Consider the following 22,100-nt stretch of genomic DNA (forward strand, 5'->3'; position numbering starts at 1 on the left):
CTCGACACATCATCCACATTTCTGACATATTTTATTTTCTTACATTATTGGAGATCCAGCGGTGTGTTAATCTGCTATTCACGAGTCTTTAATGCAGAGAAATCTCCTCGGGATAATTATCATTAAGTTAATCTCCAAACACGTCTTTAAATAACTTCACATTGTTGTTAAAAATGAACCATAACACAAAAAATGTGATTTAAATATGTTACAGTAGGCTTGATAATAATTAATAGTCATTTAAAGAACTTTACCGAAGCTTCTTTACTTGATTTTTGGCCATGTTTGTAGTTTTTTCCCATGAGTTTGTAGTTCTAATCGAATTCACGTCCAACATGCAATGTATTATGGGTAATATTAACCGTTAGAATACGGACGATTTAACACTTAAGACTTCTATCGGAATTAGTAAACAACAGTAAACAACTTTACCGAAGCTTCTCTTCTGGACAGTTGGTTTTGAGTGTCTGCCATGTTTGTAGTTTTTTCTCACGAGTTTGTAGTTCTAATCGAATCCATGTACAACATGCAATGTATTGTGGGTAATTTAAGTGTATAAAGTACGGACGATTCAACACTTAAGATTTCTTTCGGAATTAGTAGACAACAGTAAACAACTTTTCCGAAGCCTCTCTACTTGATTTTTGGCCATGTTTGTAGTTTTTTCTCACGAGTTTGTAGTTCTAATCGAATTCACGTCTAACACGCAATGTATTGTGGGTAATATTAGTGTATAAAGTACAAACGATTCAACACTTCAGATTTCTTTCGGAATTAGTAGACAACAGTAAACAACTTTACCAAAGCCTCTCTACTTGAATATTGGCCATGTTTGTAGTTTTTTCTCACGAGTTTGTAGTTCTAATCGAATTCATGTCCAACATGCAATGTATTGTGGGTAATATTAGCAGTTAGAATTCAGACGATTCAACACTTCAAATTTCTATCGGAATTATTCGACAACTGTAAACAACTTTACCGAAGCCTCTCTACTGGACAGTTGGTCTTGAGTGTCTGCCATGTTTGTAGTTTTTTCCATGAGTTTGTAGTTCTAATCAAATTCACGTCCAACATGCAATGTATTGTGGATAATATTAGCGACGGATGATTCAACACTTCAGCATTTTATCGGAATTAGTCGACAACAGTAAACAACTTTACCAAAGCCTCTCTACTTGATTTTTGGCCATGTTTGTAGTTTTTTCTCACAAGTTTGTAGTTTTAATCGAATTCATGTCCAACATGCAATGTATTGTGGGTAATATTAGTGTATAGAGTACGGACGATTCAACACTTAAGATTTCTTTCGGAATTAGTAGACAACAGTAAACAACTTTTCCGAAGCCTCTCTACTTGATTTTTGGCCATGTTTGTAGTTTTTTCTCACGAGTTTGTAGTTCTAATCGAATTCACGTCTAACACGCAATGTATTGTGGGTAATATTAGTGTATAAAGTACAAACGATTCAACACTTCAGATTTCTTTCGGAATTAGTAGACAACAGTAAACAACTTTACCAAAGCCTCTCTACTTGATTTTTGGCCATGTTTGTAGTTTTTTCTCACAAGTTTGTAGTTTTAATCGAATTCATGTCCAACATGCAATGTATTGTGGGTAATATTAGTGTATAGAGTACGGACGATTCAACACTTAAGATTTCTTTCGGAATTAGTAGACAACAGTAAACAACTTTTCCGAAGCCTCTCTACTTGATTTTTGGCCATGTTTGTAGTTTTTTCTCACGAGTTTGTAGTTTTAATCGAATTCACGTCCAACACGCAATGTATTGTGGGTAATATTATTGTATAAAGTACAAACGATTCAACACTTAAGATCTCTTTCGGAATTAGTAGACAACAGTAAACAACTTTACCAAAGCCTCTCTACTTGAATATTGGCCATGTTTGTAGTTTTTTCTCACGAGTTTGTAGTTCTAATCGAATTCATGTCCAACATGCAATGTATTGTGGGTAATATTAGCAGTTAGAATTCAGACGATTCAACACTTCAAATTTCTATCGGAATTATTCGACAACTGTAAACAACTTTACCGAAGCCTCTCTACTGGACAGTTGGTCTTGAGTGTCTGCCATGTTTGTAGTTTTCTCCATGAGTTTGTAGTTCTAATTAAATTCACGTCCAACATGCAATGTATTGTGGATAATATTAGCGACGGACGATTCAACACTTCAGCATTTTATCGGAATTAGTCGACAACAGTAAACAACTTTACCAAAGCCTCTCTACTTGATTTTTGGCCATGTTTGTAGTTTTTTCTCACGAGTTTGTAGTTCTAATCGAATTCATGTCCAACATGCAATGTATTGTGGGTAATATTAGCAGTTAGAATTCAGACGATTCAACACTTCAAATTTCTATCGGAATTATTCGACAACTGTAAACAACTTTACCGAAGCCTCTCTACTGGACAGTTGGTCTTGTATGTTCGCCATGTTTGTAGTTTTTTCCATGAGTTTGTAGTTCTAATCAAATTCACGTCCAACATGCAATATATTATGGATAATATTAGCAACGGACGATTCAACACTTCAGCATTTTATCGGAATTAGTCGACAACAGTAAACAACTTTACCGAAGCCTCTCTACTTGATTTTTGGCCATGTTTGTAGTTTTTTCTCACGAGTTTGTAGTTTTAATCGAATTCACGTCCAACACGCAATGTATTGTGGGTAATATTAGTGTATAAAGTACAAACGATTCAACACTTCAGATTTCTTTCGGAATTAGTAGACAACAGTAAACAACTTGATTTTTGGCCATGTTTGTAGTTTTTTCTCACGACTTTGTAGTTTTAATCGAATTCATGTCCAACATTCAATGTATTGTGGGTAATATTAGTGTATAGAGTACGGACGATTCAACACTTCAGATTTCTATCGGAATTAGTCGACAACAGTAAACAACTTTACCGAAGCCTCTCTACTGGACAGTTGGTCTTGTATGTTCGCCATGTTTGTAGTTTTTTCTCACAAGCTTGTAGTTCTAATCAAATTCACGTCCAACCCACAATGTATTGTGGGTAATAATAGTGGTTAGAGTATTGACAGTTCTACACTTCAAATTTCCAGCAGAAATAGTCGACCATCCAGGAACGTATTATCATACTTTTTTAAACATACTACAGTTTATGTTTAACAGTTTACAGTTTAACCCAGTTGGGATATACTAATACTATTTTCAAATACTATTTAGGATGGATAATATATGCGAATTAGGACGCAGCACAAGAGAATGGGGTATATGTATGGGAATCTTTCATTTTCAGTAAGCTGGCTAAAGCTGCTCCGGTGAACTGTCGTGCCATTATAAAATCTCAGCATTTAGGATTTAGTTTCTATAAAAATCTGTGATCTTCATTGCTCGTTTGATATATATAAGTCGGGTCTTAGAATGTACAAGAAGCATCGCATTAAATCACATTGTTCTGCACCATGTCTTTAAAACATGGCCAATTATTTTACTGCAGTATTTTAAATGGAGTTTCAGCGCTCTCTGCTGCTTCTGATGGCACTTCTGTTTTAACGTTTTTTTCATCTCATTTTACGCTCGAACAACTAAATGAAGGCTTAAGACTATTAAACTGATATTTTTTAAAATTAAATTATACTATCAATGCTGTAAAAGGAACCTTATGAAATTGATAACCATTCACTGATAAACACTTGCTGCACAGCTGATCCAGTTTAGCTCTGGGTATGTTTTTCTTTCTTTTTTTTTTAAGGGATAGTTCACCCTGAAATGTGAATTTCTTTACTCGCTCTCATGTTTTCATCCTGCAGCCAATTGAAACAGGAAGTTTGAGTTTGTTTGGGTTTTGTTTAAGCTGCTGTTTTTCACACAGTAAAGGTAGACGTGAATCAGTGTTCAAGCTTTTAAGGGACAGTTCACCTTCAGTAATGGTTTATTATTATTTATTATGGTTTATTAAAATAATGGTGAACTCTTTACTTGTCACAGAACTGTTTAAGTTTTTTTTTTTTTTTTTCTAAATAACACAAAAAAGATCATTTGCAGAATGTTAAAAACCATTGACTTCCATAGTATTTAATTATTTATTCTATGGAAGTCAATGGTTACCAGTTTTCAGCATTTTTCAAAACATCTTCTTTTGTGTTCAACAGAATAAATAAACTCAAAGGAATAACACAAAAAAAATTTTTTTGGAAGAATATTAAAAACGGTAACCATTGACTTCCATATTATTTAATTATTTCTACTATGGAAGCCAATGGTTACTGGATTTCAGCATTCTTCAAAACATCTTCTTTTGTGTTCCACAGATAAAAGAAACTCATAAAGGAATAACACAAAAAAGATATTTTGGAGAATGTTGAAAACCGGTAACCATTGACTTCCATAATATTTGATTATTTCTACTATGGAAGTCAGTGTTTACCCGTTTTCAGCATTCTTCAAAACATCTTTTTTTGTGTTCAACAGAAAAAAGAAGCTCATAAAGGAATAACACAAAAAAAGATATTTAAAAGAATGTTGAAAATTGGTAACCATTTACTTCCATAGTATTTGTTTTCTACTATTGAAGTCAATGGTTACCCATTTTCAGCTTTCTTCAAAACATCTTTAAATGTGTTTATTTCACTGTAACTTTAACTTTAAGAAGCTAATCAAGTTTCACCAACAAACAAAATTATCCATAGAGACTTTAACTTTATATTTTTATCCGTTATTGAAAGGAAAGGTGCAGCCTGAAACTTTTCTGTTTTTAGTACATTATTATCGAGTAAACACAAACATTTAATAAAAATCCATCAAAGTTTATTAAAATTTTAGTAAAACTGTTGGAAAGGTGCAGCTTGAACATTCTACTCAACATCTGCTTTTGTGTTCATAACAACAAAGTGGGTTTTAAATGACATGATGGTACATAAATAAATAATAACCCGTTTCTGAATGGAAAAGTGAAGTCTGAAACTTTTCAGGTTTAGTACATTGTTATCGAGTAAATACAAACATTTAATAAAAAGTTTAGTAAAATTTGAGTAAAACTGTTGGAAAAGTGCAGCTTGAACATTCTACTCAATGTCTGCTTTTGTGTTCCTCGCAACAAAGGTGTGTTTTCAATGACCCAATGGTACCTAAATGAAAAATCACCGGTTATTGAATGGAAAAGTGCAGCTTGAACATTCTACTCAACGTCTGCTTTTGTGTTCCTCGCAGCAAAGTGTGTTTTGAATGACCTGGTGGTACATAACTAAATAATAACCCATTATTGAATGGAAAAGTGCAGCTTGAACATTCTACTCAGCGTCTGCTTTTGTGTTCCTCGCAGCAAAGTGTGTTTTGAATGACCCGATGGTACATAAATGAACCATTTTCTTCCTTTTTGTTCACTTTTAAATTGAATCGAATGTAAATTTCTCGCCAACTTCTCCTGACTTTGATTGGAAAACCGGCTCTTTGTGTCTGCAACGCGTTCATGACTGAACGTGGCTCACTAGTTGTGCATCTATTAAGTTATTTATTTATTAGCTATTTATTTGTGGTCTTCCAGCCATCAGCTCAACTCTTTCTCGGATCATGTAAAGGCAGAAACGCAATGCTTTGCACTCCAAACCCTTTGTTTTTCCGCAGCTATTTTGCAAAATATCAGGGATCTTTTTCCATTCTCTCGCCTCCCCTCAATAAAACCTTAGCCTTAACCATCAATGTATAAGCAACTGTACTGTACTGTTTACTTTGTGTTTTCCTGTTGACTGGTACTGTATGTGTACACAGAGCCATAATGAGCTAGAAAACCCCGTCATCCGCCGGCTCTCCTCATTTAAATCAGACCAACCTCCAACTTTAGTCAATAAAGCTCCTTTTGTTTAATTCAGCCTCTTGGATTTATTGTGGTTGCAACACTCATATATTTGCACTCTGACACTGTCATTGACTTTACTCCCTGACAAAAGTCTTGTCGTCTATGCAAGTTCTACGAACAGCAAATAATATCTTGACTTCTAGTTGATGATTTGGTATCAGAAGTGGCTTATATAAAAGGCAAAGGCCTCTAGATGATGCTTATTTGAGCACAATAAAACTTGATCATGTCTTGATTATTAATGATTTCATTAGGACAGGCAGGTCTGACTCTGCTTAGACTATATATATATATACACACACACACACATACATATACATATATAAATACAGTTGTAAGCAAAAGTTTACAAATACTCTAAAAAAATGTTTAAATGTCTGCTATTAAATCACGAAACGTTTACTATTTTAGGTCCGTTAGGATTACCTGAATAATTTACATTTGCTAAATGCCAGAATAATGAGACTTTTCTGTATTAATTTCTAGACAATCAAAACTTTACACTTATTTCCTTGGTATTTTTTAGCTTTGCTTTTAAACTGTATAACTTTGGTCAAATGTTTCGGGTCTCCTTCCACAAGCTTCTCGCAATAGTTTGCAGGAATTTTGGCCTATTCCTCCTGACAGAATTGGTGTAACTGAGTCAGATTTGTTGGCTCACACAAGCTTTTTCAACTCCTCAAATTTTCTATAGGATTGACATCAGGGCTTTGTGATGGCCACTCCAAAACATTCACTCTGTTGTCCTTAAAGCACATTTGAACTAATTCGGCAGTATGCTTAAGGTCATGGTCTGTTTGGAAGACCCATTTGTGGCCAAGTTTTAATGTCCTGGCTGATGTGTTGAGATGTTGCTTCAGTATTTCTCCATGATGTTCTTTCTTCATGATGCCATCTATGCTATGAAGTGGACCAGTCCCTCCTGCAGCAAAACAGCCCCACAACATGATGCTGCCGCCCCCATATATATATTAACTCTATATATATATATATATATATATATATATATATATATATATATATATATATATATATATATATATATATATATATATTAATTCTATATTTATATATATATATATATTAACTCTATATTTATATTTATATATATATATATATATTAACTCTATATTTATATATATATATATATATTAACTCTATATTTATATATATATATTAACTCTATATTTATATATATATATATATATATATTAACTCTATATTTATATATATATATATATATTAACTCTATATTTATATATATATATATTAACTCTATATTTATATTTATATATATATATATTAACTCTATATTTATATATATATATATTAACTCTATATTTATATATATATATATTAACTCTATATTTATATATATATATATATTAACTATATTTATATATATATATTAACTCTATATTTATATATATATATTAACTCTATATTTATATATATTAACTCTATCTATGTAATTTTGTGGTAAATGATTATGTAATATATGTAAATGATTAATCGAGAAAAATCACATCCTAGATAAATGTTTGCGTTTACATAATATATACATGTGAACTGTGTATATTTTTGTATATTTGAAAAATACTAAACATAAAATACAAAAATATACTAAACAAATATATCAAAAAAATTATTTACATATTAGTTTATACAATATATTCACGGATCTGTTTATATACACTATTTGCACAAATATATTTAGTCTGAACTTTTATTCTGAATTAATCACTTGTCAACAATGACACATGAAAGTACCTCAAATATTTTATTAATTATCTAGAAAACATAATTTATCACTGTGATGCAAAGCTGACTCAAATGGAAAATATTATGTTCAGTTAAATATTTAATTTACATTACATTAAATCATAAAAAAAACCCGTAATAATGTTGCTTGTATTTTTGACCTGATGATAAATCGTTTATATACTGTCAATTTAGGATGTTCCCACATACATGACTTGTTTTTAAAAGCGCCCCCTTGTTGTTCAAGTAGTCTAATTTGCATATTAGTTTATTTAATGTTATTTCTTGAACTGTAGTAGTAAGCAGATCCACGTGCAGCTTTCATGTCTGTCCAGCAGATGGCGCTGCCGGATAGTTTTGATTTAAAATGTTTAAACTCTACTACGACGAAGGCTCATCAAAAGTCTTTAGCCACTGGTTTGTGGAGATCACAACTTCATGGTGTCAGTAGGAAAGCAACTTTTAAGATCCCCAACCGTTTTAGGATCACAAATAAAATGAGAGCGCAATCGTTCTAGAGTATTCTGTAACACAGGTAACTGTAAAGTTTTGTAAACACACTGATTGGTGTGTGTTTTTGTAATAAGGAAGAAGAGAAAATGAAAGTATTGTAGGCCTACATTAATTTTATGGCTGTATTTATACAATATTATTCTGGTGTTATTCAATGATAAGGATAAATTATAAATATATATAGGAAATATTCCTAGATTTTGATCCATATTGACATGATAGCATTACACGGTAGCTGCAGATTTGAAGAAGAAACCAGTCTGAGATGACTGAGCTTTATGACATGGTGTGTTATCCTGCTGGAAGTAGCCATCAGAAGATGGAGACACTGTGCTCATAAAGGGATGGACATGGTCAGCAGCAATACTCAGGTAGGCTGTGGCGTTGATGCTCAATTGGTACTAATGGACCCAAAGAAAATCTCCCCCACACCATTACACCACCACCACCAGCCTGAACCGCTGATACAAGGCAGGATGGATCCATGCTTTCATGTTGCTGATGCCAAATTCTGACCCGAGCATCCGAATGTGTCAGCAGAAATGGAGACTCATCAGAGCAGCAACGTTTCTCCAATCTTCTATTGTCCAGTTTTGGTGAGTCTGTGTGAATTGTAGCCTCAGTTTCCTGTTCTTAGCTGACAGGAGCGGCACCCGGTGTGCTCTTCTGCTGCTGTAGCCCATCCGCCTCAAGGTTGGACGTGTTGTGTGTTCAGAGATGCTCTTCTGCAGAGCTCGGTTGCAACGAGTGCTTATTTGAGTTACTGTTGCCTTTATATCAGCTGGAACCAGTCTGGCCATTCTCCTCTGACCATCAACAAGGCATTTGCCCCACAGAACTGCCGCTCGCTGGATATTTCCTCTTTGTTGGAGCATTCTATGTAAACCCTAGAGATGGTTGTGCATGAAAATCCCAGTGGATCAGCAGTTTCTGAAATACTCAGAGCAGCCCGTCTGGCACCAACAACCATGCCAAAGTCATTTAAATCCCCTTTCTTCCTTATTCTGATGCTCACTTTAAACTGCAGCAAATCATCTTGACCATGTCTACATGCCTAAATGCATTGAGTTGCTGTCATGTGATTGGCTGATAAGAAATTTGCGTTAACAAGCTGTTGTACAGGTGTACCAAATATAGTGGCCATATATATATATATATATATATATATATATATATATATATATATATATATATATATATATATATATATATAAATATATATATATATATATATAATTATTCTTTATTCATAAGTGTAAATAGAAAGTACCTTTATGCATTAGAATAATATAATAAATATATATTTTATTTGGTAAATCTTTGTCTCTGTCTTATTGTAATATTTTTTTCTATTATTGCCATTTTATGTTTGTCATGATACAAATCACAATTAAATTATTAAAATAAATTTTATTAAAAAGCTCATTGTCAATCGTGTGTTACCATTTTACGGTAACCTTCAGAATTTTCATATGGTTTGTGTACGACTTTTATTTAAATTATTTTGTTAATAATATAGCTATAAGTGTAATAACTGATCTTCTGTAATTATTTTATACTCTGTGCGAATCGTTATTAAACCAATAATACAAAAAAACATTGAGAAGTAATTAATATTTATAAGATAAGTCATCATTCGCCAGCTGGCACCCGCAAACATCCCGAGCGTCAGCGCTTTAGCGAATCAGAAACGCGAATTCGGCAAAACCTCGCTTTGCGTGATTAATATTCATGAGCTCCACCTTCACCATAGTAGGCTTCGTATGTGGCTGACAGGGAGGAGTGAGTGCTACGTGATGCTTCCTGTGTGCGTAGAGCCAAGGGAGAGATCCTGATCTGCCGCCGGAGTTCACTGCATCTTTCCCCGTTGTCGGACCTCCGAAACCCCGCACATTCCTCCATCATGGCGGTGAATCTGAGTAAAAACGGGCCTGCGCTCACCGCGGCCTATAATGAGGTGGTGGGCGAGAAGTCGGAGACGAACTGGTGAGTGGAAACTCCAGGGTTTGTGCCTGTTCACTCACTGACATCCTCATTTATAGCATGCTAGCCGCTAATCAAACGCTTATTATTTGTGTTTATCATCTCATAGATGCTCAGTAGCGTCAATATAACCCTTACAGAAATTATCAGATTTTTAAAACAGTAAAATTATAGTAAACATGATTGTTGTTAACACAATGGCTTCAATTTGGTGTTACAGTTAACGTTACCATGGTAAACTATTTGATTTTGAAAAGCCATAGTTATTTTGAGATCACCATGGTCTATGGTAACCCGTAAGTGGTGTTTTGCAACACCAATAATAGTTTTACCATAGTAACTCAACACAAATGGAAGACAGTATGCCAAAAAAAAAACTTGTTTACTTCATTTTTACTATTTAACAGACATGGTTAATTTTGTATGGGGCTGACATTTAGTGAACTGAGGTGAAGTTGTTTCGTTTGTGTCTGTTCACTCACTGACATCCTCATTTATAGCATGCTAGCCGCTAATCAAACGCCTTATTATTTATTAATCTTCTCATAAATGCTCATTAGCATAAATACAGAAATTAACAGATTTTTAAAATAGTGAAATTATATTAATCATGATTGTTATTAATACAATGACTATTTGGTACTACAGTTACCATGGTGAAACTATTTGATTTGAAAAACCGTAGTTAATTTGAGATTACCATGGACTATGGTAACCCCAAATTATATGGTTTTCCAACATCGACCATAGTTTTACCATAGTAACTGAAGTCAGTGAGCCAACTTGGTTACTACATTTTTACTATTAAAGCATGGTTAATTTCATAAGGGATTAACCTTTGATGAACTGAGGTGAAGTTGTTTCGTTTGTGTCTGTTCACTCACTGACATCCTCATTTATAGCATGCTAGCCGCTAATCAAACGCCTTATTATTTGTTAATCATCTCATAAATGCTCATTAGCATCAATACAACCCTTACAGAAATTAACAGTTTTTTTATAGTAAAACTGCAGTTATCATGATTGTTATTAACACAATGGCTTCAATTTGGTGCTAGAGTTACCATGGTAAAACTATTTCATTGGAAAAACCATAGTTAGTTTGAGATTACCCTGGACTATTATGATAACCCCAATTTATATGGTTTTGCAACACCAACTATAGTTTTAGGATAAGTAACTCAACACAAATGGAAGTCAGTGTGCCAAAAAAAAACTTGTTTACTTTATTTTTACTAATAAAAAGACATGGTTAATTTTGTATGGGGCTGACCTTTGATGAACTGAGGTGAAGTTGTTTCGTTTGTGTCTGTTCACTCACTGACATCCTCATTTATAGCATGCTAGCCGCTAATCAAACGCCTTATTATTTGTTTATCTTCTCATAAATGCTCATTAGCATAAATACAGAAATTAACAGATTTTTAAAATAGTAAAATTATAGTAATCATGATTGTTATTAATACAATGACTATTTGGTACTACAGTTACCATGGTGAAACTATTTGACTTGAAAAACCACAGTTAATTTGAGATTACCATGGACTATGATAACCCCAAATTATATGGTTTTCCAACATCGACCATAGTTTTACCATAGTAACTGAAGTCAGTGTGCCAACTTGGTTACTACATTTTTACTATTAAAACATGGTTAATTTCATAAGGGATTTACCTGTAATGAACTGAGGTGAAGTTGTTTCGTTTGTGTCTGTTCACTCACTGACATCCTCATTTATAGCATGCTAGCCGCTAATCAAACGCCTTATTATTTGTTAATCATCTCATAAATGCTCATTAGCATCAATACAACCCTTACAGAAATTAACAGATTTTTTTATAGTAAAACTGCAGTTATCATGATTGTTATTAACACAATGGCTTCAATTTGGTGCTAGAGTTACCATGGTAAAACTATTTCATTGGAAAAACCATAGTTAGTTTGAGATTACCCTGGACTATTATGATAACCCCAATTTATATGGTTTTGCAACACCAACTATAGTTTTAGGATAAGTAACTCAACACAAATGGAAGTCAGTGTGCCAAAAAAAAAACTTGTTTACTTCATTTTTACTAATAAAAAGACATGGTTAATTTTGTATGGGGCTGACCTTTGATGAACTGAGGTGAAGTTGTTTCGTTTGTGCCTGTTCACTCACTGACATCCTCATTTATAGCATGCTAGCTGCTAATCAAACGCCTTATTATTTATTAATCATCTCATAAATGCTCATTAGCATCAATACAACCCTTACAGAAAACTATTTCATTGGAAAAACCGTAGTTAGTTTGAGATTATCCTGGACTATTATGGTAACCCCAATTTATATGGTTTTGCAACACCAACCATAGTTTTAGGATAGTAACTCAACACAAATGGAAGTCATTGTGCCAAAAAAAACTTGGTTACTACAATTTTAACTATTAAAAAACATGGTAATTTCGTTAGGGACTGACTTTTAATGAACGGAGCTGAAGTTGTTCTGTTTGTGTCTCTTCACTCGCTAACATCCTCATTTATAGCATATAGCTGCTAATCTAACACCTAATTTGTGTTCGTCATCTCATAAATGCTCATTAGCATTAATACAATCTGTACGAAAAACTTTTTTTTAAGCCAACTTTAGGTTGTAGTAACCATGATTGTTATTGGCCAGGGGTTCTCAAACTTTTTTCATTAAGTACCACCTCAGAAAAAAATAGTTTCTCCAAGTACAACCATAATGACCGGTATTGAAATACCGTAGCGTAAAGGGCCTAACTAAGCAGCTACAGCTCTGCGCAGTTCAAAAACGTGGCAGATTAATTCTTCTTATTATAAATATTTATTATTGTCAGCCACTTTAAACATAAATAGTTTAAACATTAACACTGTACTGTGCATACGGGTTAAAATAAATAAATAAATGTCGACATTAAAATTAAAATGTGCTTCTAAAAGTTAATAAAAAATAGCACTGTTCTTAAAAAGTAAAAAGAAAACTGCTGTACTTAAATGTAAAGTATTATCATAAACTAGCCTATTCATCAAAACACAGAAATGTTTCTTTGAACCTCATAAATACAAGCTATATGTCATCATATTCATATAACTCTTTTTGATAAACTTTGAAATATATGATGCATGTATATTTGACTTATTTGTATATCTTTGAAATCTAAACATTAGCTTATATTTTAGATATATGAATTGAATTTACATATTTAAATTAGAAATTATATATTCTTACTGCACGTTAGTGTGGGCTGTTTGTGTCAGTAAAGTGATTAAACTAAACCTGTCAGCATTGGGATATAAAATACGGGATACGCCCCCAACAACCGTTTCAGATTAGCTTCAAATGATAGAATACATAACAAACATCAGAAAATTGAAAGTAAAATAAAAGAATTAGCCTAATAAAATCTGTTTACTCATCACATCGGTGTTATCGTACATGTCAAAGGGTTAAAAGTGTGTTCCTTTTTTACTTTAATTATTCAGCGATTCCTCCGCGTACCATTAGAAGGAAGCCTGCTTACCACTAGTTTGAGAACCACTGATCAAGGCGCAAAGTCTAAAGCTCATGGTGCAAAGGTCATAAGAGCGTGTCTGAATCCACTTTTGCTACTTTAAGGATGGATAAATATGCTCTGCGCCCCGACGCATGGTCTAACAGGGCTGTGCTTATTCTCTTAATGAGTTCTGGGTGTGTTTTAAGAATAAGAGAGTGTTTTGAGTCAATTGTGTTGCGCCATGCCACATTTGCGCAAAAACATGATTATTTTGCTTTGTTTTAAGGAAAAAACATTAAGTTCAGACTTATTATTTTGGAAAACAAAACATTTTTCTAGAAAATGCTTCTTGATTCAAGATTTATTCATATTTTTTTTAGTTATTTATACTAAAAACAAGACAAAATCTCGAAGAAAAGCTTTGTTTTGCAGTGTATACAATGATGAAGGGCAGTTTTAAGTAGGTCAGAGACACTCCTGCATCAAAAGGCTATACTGATTATAACCTGAGGAAATGCTATTAATGTTTAACCCCAGACCAAAGTCCTGTAGCTCTGTGCCTGTAAGTGTAAGTGTGAGTTTCATTTTCAAAGTGAAAACGAGGAACTCTGTGGGGAAGGATGTGTGATTATAAATGACCTACATTAATTACACTCGGCTTTTTGCCCAGAGATTTGACATCATTTGAAAAAACCTTACAGATTGAAGAGGGTTAAAGTTGATTTAAGAAAGCTCAAACAAAACATAATAACATTGTGCACTACCAATCGAATGTTTATGTTAGTAAATTAACCAAAAGTCTCTGTAAATGGTTTATAAATTAGAACTAAACTACAACTGGCAGAAATAAATGTTTCTCAGCATTTGAGTGAATTATTTCTGAAGGATAATGTGAGGCTGGAGTTATGAAAATGCAGAAAATGTAGCTTTACACATTAACATTTACATTCAGCTTTAAAGTGTAATAGTATCTAACAGTGACTTTTTACTGCATTTCTTGTCACAAAAAAAACTTCTTGGAAAAACATTTAAAAACATTACATATTCCAAATGTTTCTACAATATTGTTGTATTTTGTTTTTTTGGAATCTATTATTATTAAACAATATATATACTTGCATACAGACAGACAGACAGACAGACAGACAGACAGACAGACAGACAGACAGACAGACAGACAGACAGACAGACAGACAGAGATAGATAGATAGATAGATAGATAGATAGATAGATAGATAGATAGATAGATAGATAGATAGATAGATAGATAGACAGACAGACAGACAGACAGACAGACTGATTGATTGATTGATTGATTGATTGATTGATTGATTGATTGATTGATTGATTGATTGATTGATTGATTGATTGATTGATTGATTGATAGATAGATCTACATCAGACATCTGTTTATATTTTCCAAAACAACTGACCTGAGTTAAGGGATCAGAAAAATATCAATCTGTAAACATATTTTATATTTTAAATGAGGGAAATAAACATGTGTTACTGATGTGATGAAAAATGTATGCAATTTTACAGTATACAACATACTTTGTAGAAATTCTGTGAATCAAACTGCACCACCCAAAAGAAACAACATTAAGCAAAAGGATATGAGGTAGCTCTCTATAGAACAAAAACGATTGATTTTATATGACTTTTTTATTTTATTTTATTTATTTGTTTTTTTTATTCATGACAAAAAAGATTCGTTATGGATGTGACAGATGTGAAATTTCTACTTGTGTGATTTTTGGTAAATCAAATATAGTAGTTTGAAAACATTTACAGAGACATTTTTGAGTATTTAAAGTACTGTAAAATACTTGCTAACACAAAAAACAGCCTGATCTCACAAAAAAACATAAGTATTTGACGTTTTGTCAGTTTAGTGTGCTAATTCGTACAAATTCATATGGGTTCAGTCGTACAAAAATGTACGATTTTAAAAAGGAGGAGTGGCACCCTAATCTCAACCATCATTGAGTGATGAACAAATCGTACTAAATAGTTCAAAGTAGATCGTACGAATTCATACGCATTGGCCACTAAATCAAAAAATGACGAATTGCTTTGAGATTGCATCGCAAAAAAACGCAGAAACAATTTTAATATTTTGGTGAAAACTTATTTTTTTCATGGCAAAGTTGACATTTCATTGGAATTGCTCATATATATATATATATTACACGTTTATATACGTATATTATACATACATACTTACATACTTGCATACAGTTGAAGTCAGAATTATTTGCCCCCTTTGAATTTATGTTTCTTTTTTAAATATTTCTCAAATGATGAAAGTCTTATTTGTTTTATTTCGGCTAAAATAAAAGCAGTTTTAAATTTTTTAAAGACCATTTTAGGGACAAAATTATTAGCCCCTTTAAGCTATATATTTTAGCTTAAATATAGTCTACAGAACCATCTTTATACAATAACTTGCTAAAAAAAATAAATTAATAGGGGGGCTAATAATTCTGACTTCAACAGTATATGTATATACACACACACACACACACACACACACACACACACACACACACACACACACGTGTTGACTGTTACAACTTTCATTTTCATGTCAAACCACAGCTTAAAAAGTCACAGGACGATCTGACCAGAGAGATCTTCTAGAAATAAATACGACTTATTCCTCATTATAGTACTTCCTGTTTCTTACAGTCAAGACACTGGTGTTAAGTCAGAGAGGAAGCTCACACAGCTTCCTGTCTGCACAAATGCCTCAGTTTAGAGAGAATCGAAGATGATCTCGCCTCAAAACCAACTTCGTTACAAACTAGAGGTGGAAATCATTTGGCGCCTCATGTTTTAATCCAGATCCATTTCTTGGGCCGTGATTGGATTAAAAATGGATTTTGAGCTATTCTTAGGTTTGATTCCAGTTGTCAGTTCAGTGTTATTAAATATGCCCAAAATATAATCATAACCGCTGCAAATTCCTGAAAGTTGACCCTTTTTATTTGAGAGCATGGCTTATACATGTTATTTTTATTATACAACCTAACATTACATTTTTTTTCCTGAATTAAATCAGTCAATATTCCTGTGTTAAATGTCTCAGGAAGTGCTTTGAAATGGGTATTTTTATTTGATGCTTGACGCAATCTCAAAACATAAAAAGAGGGTGGGACATATAGTAGCTCCTCCCCCTTTTTTAAAAGCAGCCAATAGTGTTTTGCTTTTCTCACAGCTTTGCCAGTGAGAGTGGTTGAGCTCAAGCACATCAAATAAAAAGCCAATGGGAGAAGGGGGCGGGGCATATGAGATTCTATTAAGGCGTAATCTCAAGTAAAACAAGAAGAGAGGGCGTATTCATTTATATATATATATATATATATATATATATATATATATATATATATATATATATATATATATATATCTTCATATATATATATATATATATATATATATATATATACACATACATACATACATACATATATATATATATATATATATATATATATATATATATATATATATATATATATATATATATATATATACATACATATATATAAATATAATATATATAATATAATATATATATATATATATATATATATATATATATATATATATATAAATATAAAAAAATATATATATATGTATAAATATAAAATATATATATATATATATATATATATATATATATATATATTTATATATATACATATATATATATATATATATATATATATATATATATATATATATATATATATATATATATATATATATATATATATATATATATATATATATATATATGTGAGTGTGTCGTGTCGTCCTCATCTTCAGTGGCCTGGAGGGTTATCTCTTATGTAATGCATTGCCCTTACGTGTGTGCGTTTGTGTTCTGCAGGGTTCTCTTCACCTACGAGGGAAACACCAATGACATCAGGCTGGCAGAGAAAGGAGGTGTGTATGCGCTGATTTACAGTCGTTCACATCCGTATCATGTGTGCAAAAGCTGGGATAATTAATCATGCATGATTATTACTGCCGTTTAAAGTCCGAGACGCACCAAGCAGACATCAGTTAGCGTGGGTTCTGCTATTTGGTTTGATCTGCACCACACGTTCAGGCTATAGCAATTTGCTTTTGGATTCTTCAAAATAAAAGTCACTATCCATCACTATTATACAGCATATATACTCAGACTGTTCGTCTGACAGAAAAGAAGTCACCAAGAACGGCTTGAGGTTGAATAAATTATGGGGCGATCTTTATTTTTGGGTGTACTGTTCCTTTAAGTGGCTTAAATTATGGGTCGATCTTTATTTTTGGGTGTACTGTTCCTTTAAGTGGCTTAAATTATGGGGTGATCTTTATTTTTGGGTGTACTGTTCCTTTAAGTGGCTTAAATTATAGGGGGGGTCTTTATTTTTGGGTGTACCGTTCCTTTAAGTGGCTTAAATTATGGGGTGATCTTTATTTTTGGGTGTACTGTTCCTTTAAGTGGCTTAAATTATGGGGTGATCTTTATTTTTGGGTGTACTGTTCCTTTAAGTGGCTTAAATTATGGGGTGATCTTTATTTTTGGGTGTACCGTTCCTTTAAGTGGCTTAAATTATGGGGTGATCTTTATTTTTGGGTGTACTGTTCCTTTAAGTGGCTTAAATTATGGGGTGATCTTTATTTTTGGGTGTACTGTTCCTTTAAGTGGCTTAAATTATGGGGTGATCTTTATTTTTGGGTGTACTGTTCCTTTTAGTGGCTTAAATTATGGGGTGATCTTTATTTTTGGGTGTACTGTTCCTTTAAGTGGCTTAAATTATTGGGTGATCTTTATTTTTGGGGGTACTGTTCCTTTAAGTGGCTTAAATTTTGGGGTGATCTTTATTTTTGGGTGTACTGTTCCTTTAAGTGGCTTAAATTATGGGGTGATCTTTATTTTTGGGTGTACTGTTCCTTTAAGTGGCTTAAATTTTGGGGTGATCTTTATTTTTGGGTGTACTGTTCCTTTAAGTGGCTTAAATTATGGGGTGATCTTTAAGTGGCATTTCGCCCATCACCAATGAAAATCAATTGCTCAAAATGATGAAGAACATGTGAAAAGTGCTGGAAATAAGCTGTGTGCGCATTAGGCTTTAGTGTGTGTTTGAAGCAAATGCTGTCCGTGTCTTTAGCCTGCAGGAATTGTTTCACGGTGCAGTGTGTTCTCTGAGTTGATTACATGAGCAGTGCTCTGAACCGACAGACGGTCAAGGACAGGCCCAGATTTATCTGAAGTGTTGTCAGCCGTTCTTGCGTGTTTGAAAAGAAAAGAATTGGACTGCTGTAAATAAGCAAATATTTTACGTAATATAGTCATGAATATGTTTATGTACACAAATATATGCACGGTGCACACCAATTTATATTGTAAATATGAACTTTTGTGATTAATCATTCGACAGCACTTATTTGGTCTGCTTGACCTTGTGTTTAAGGGAGTTTTCACACCTGTGAATCGATTCAGTTGTTCCGAAACAGAGATTACAATTGTTACATTGTTGCTCTTTGCTCTTGGAGCGGTTCGCTTTCACACTGCAAAGTTTCTAATCGGACCAAAAGAGCTAAAACAAGTCACGTGCGAGTAAACTCTCCTCACATTGGTCAGAGTGTCAGGGTTTATTTTGCAGCGTCCCGCTCAGCTGTCAGGAGAGGTGGTGGTTTGGTGGTGATTGACAGGGTGTGCCCGCTCGACGTGTCTGAGGAGAGATGCGGTGGGAAGGGGTGAGAAGGGTGCGGGACGATGCCTATTTGAGGACCGGGAGGGAGACGCGAGATTACCGGGAGATCATCACTCGTTTGCGGGCATCCGGAGACTCGTGAAACTTCCCGCCATACTCATAATTCTCTCTTCATATAGCCGTAAGCCTATTACATATCCATAAAACACTGTGATATAACCGCGCTCGGATCGGATCGCTTTCTCACTGCAATCGAACCGCTTCAGGGTTCGTTTCAATCGAGCCGAGACCACCTCATTCAAGCGATCTCGGAGCGATTACTTTGGCGCGGAACAGAGCGCGATTGCCCTGTTCACATATGCCAAACGAACCGCGCTAACTGGGCAAACGAGATACGTTCCAAAACAAAAGTGTAGGTGTGAAAGCACCCTAAAACTTCAGCAGATGCTTGGATCAACCGGACCCGAAGCATGCGTTGAAACTGGCTCATCCGGTCAGATGTTTGTGTTTTTCAGATGGAGGTCTGGAGGAGATGGTGGAGGAGCTGAATAGTGGGAAGGTCATGTATGGGTTTTGCCGTGTTAAAGACCCCAACTCTGGACTTCCCAAATACGTCCTCATCAACTGGGTGAGTATAATTTTGAACCATTCTTCTTTAAATATATGCTGTTTCATTCCAAACGGTTCCATTTTTTTATATATATATATAGTTCTATATATAGATTCATTGTTGAATTTCAAGCCTGATAGTGCTATATTATGATGGACTTCGTTACAGCGGCGCAAAATTATTATTATCAGCTTTTCCTAATATGCAAACATGTTTGTTTGTTATTATGTTTTAATGTACATGATGTCCTCTTATTTTTCAGACCGGCGAGGGTGTTAAAGATGCCAGAAAAGGCCAGTGTGCGAACCACGTCAGCTCTATGGCCAACTTTCTAAAGGTATCTCAACCGTTTTGTCAGTTTTCAGCATGTGGTTACTGTGAATACTGTGATTGGGTTTATATAGGGTGAAGTCTCGTTATGACTCGCATCGCTGCAGTTCACAGAATATAACATCATGAGCTAAATCCAGAGCCACACGCACTTGATTTGGTTTGTTAGTCATTATGCAGCTACATGCCATTTTAAAACTAAGCTGTATTAGGGTAAACGGGGCCTAAGTGTATGTTTTTGTGAGCGGCTTGCTTCTGCGGCGAGGGCAGGGTGGAGGATCGCGATGCCGGCTCAGCATCGTGATGTCTATAAGCCATCGGGGATGGATGATGTCATCAACCCATCAACCCATTTATATTTATAAAAAATCAGTACATAATGAAGAGAGAGGACTGATGTTTGAATCTGGATTTCTCTGCTGTTTATTTCTTTGCATCAGATGCATTGCTGTAAACAAGGAAGTGTGTAAACAGGGAAGTGACTGTGTAATGCCTGATTAGAAGGTGTTGTGTGTTTATATTGAGAGCATGCAGCCAAAGGTTGCTAATAAATAAGCCAGTGAAAGTGTGTGTGTGCGTGGGTTTGTTTTATTTTAAATCAGACTGTGAATCTTGACACTTGCGACCGACGTTTCCTCTGTGCGCATGTTTATAATGAGTGCTGAAAACATGTCGTGTATGTGTGTGTGACTGATCTGTTGGTGCTGTTTGTTTCGACAGGGAGCTCATGTGACAATAAACGCTCGTGCGGAGGAGGACGTGGAGCCTGATGCTGTCATGGAGAAAGTGGCCAAAGCTTCAGGAGCAAACTACAGCTTTCACAAAGAGACCAGCCGCTTCAGAGACTCGGGGCCGCAGGGACCTGTGGTCAGTCACACACACACACACACACACACACACACACACACACACACACACACACACACACACTACCAATAGTGCACTGTTTATATATAAATATGTGTATAAATGTATGTGTATGCCAGAGGTCACGTTAGACTTTCTCATTGTCCGTCATTTTGACGGAGAGGGTTGTAAAATTTCCATCATAACTTATTATTGATCGTTATTTCATTTGCAGACTTTCTAATCACATTTTTCATTCATATTTTAATAATGAAGTTGCACGACGAGCATATAGGCTAAATTATTCATTTATTTATTTGACAAATGAACAATAACTCCTATCTGCCTCAACTCATATCTTCCTCCTGCGTCGACCTGAACTGGTGTTTGCCTGTGCTTAATCAAACGCATCAACGGAGACTGTCTTTGCCTCGGAAAGTCGACTTCTCGTGACCAAAAACGGGATTTACTAGCGCCGCTTCAGCCAGCGTTTTGTAATTAGGAAACATTTCTCCTCAGGCCGTGATCAGAAAGTTTGCTGAATTCTCTGAATGTGGGATTTTCTTCTGCACCCCTCTGAGTCCGGTAGTGCTCACAACGCACCCTAGATAGCAAATACACTCAGGCCAGTTCCGGCTAGATTTTCACCTGCCGGAGACTCCGGCTGCCCTACTCAGGCCAGATGTGGCACCGGATCGTGTTCATCTAATTTGCTTAAATTAAGCATTCTACAGCATGCCCATATTTTACAAGCAATGATTCTGACACACCAACATTAACAACAAACCTATAACATGCGAGGGCTCTTGGAATCACCTTAAAGGTGAGGAATGGACCATCTCTAACCTCATCTCTTAGCCCCAAACCCAGAAAAAAGGTGCTCCTGACACAGGTTAGTAGTAAGCTAATGTAATGTTAATGGCATAATGCAAATCTTGCATTTATGCTAATAAACAAATGATCAAAAGAAATTTATTAATGCAATTCAAATAAATAAAATATG

At 34.4% G+C, this 22,100-nt stretch overlaps 1 protein-coding gene and 1 long non-coding RNA gene across 40 annotated transcripts in view; both read left to right on the forward strand.

Moving 5' to 3' along the window:
• The first annotated feature begins 1,832 nt into the window (after positions 1–1,832).
• Positions 1,833–5,853, forward strand: LOC147835837 (uncharacterized). Its single transcript, XR_015498597.1, has 2 exons — positions 1,833–2,290; positions 2,811–5,853. It is a non-coding gene; the product is annotated as an uncharacterized LOC147835837 (long non-coding RNA).
• Positions 5,854–9,924: 4,071 nt separating this feature from the next.
• dbnlb (drebrin-like b) overlaps positions 9,925–22,100 on the forward strand; it is a 37,252-nt gene continuing 25,076 nt past the window's right edge. For 38 of the 39 annotated variants that reach the window (XR_015497096.1, XR_015497093.1, XR_015497092.1 and 35 more), the window contains exons 1-5: positions 9,925–10,105; positions 17,499–17,554; positions 19,827–19,939; positions 20,184–20,258; positions 20,972–21,118. Coding sequence is in view for 6 of the 39 variants with exons in the window: in XM_087263370.1 (XP_087119496.1) it covers positions 10,023–10,105; positions 17,499–17,554; positions 19,827–19,939; positions 20,184–20,258; positions 20,972–21,118 (474 nt within the window). In the remaining 33 variants the exon portion in view is untranslated. 39 annotated transcript variants of the gene reach the window in all.

This window comes from Danio rerio, chromosome 8, assembly GCF_052040795.2.
Source record: "Danio rerio strain M-AB ecotype USA chromosome 8, GRCz13ab, whole genome shotgun sequence".
Classification (NCBI taxonomy): Eukaryota; Metazoa; Chordata; class Actinopteri; order Cypriniformes; family Danionidae; genus Danio; species Danio rerio.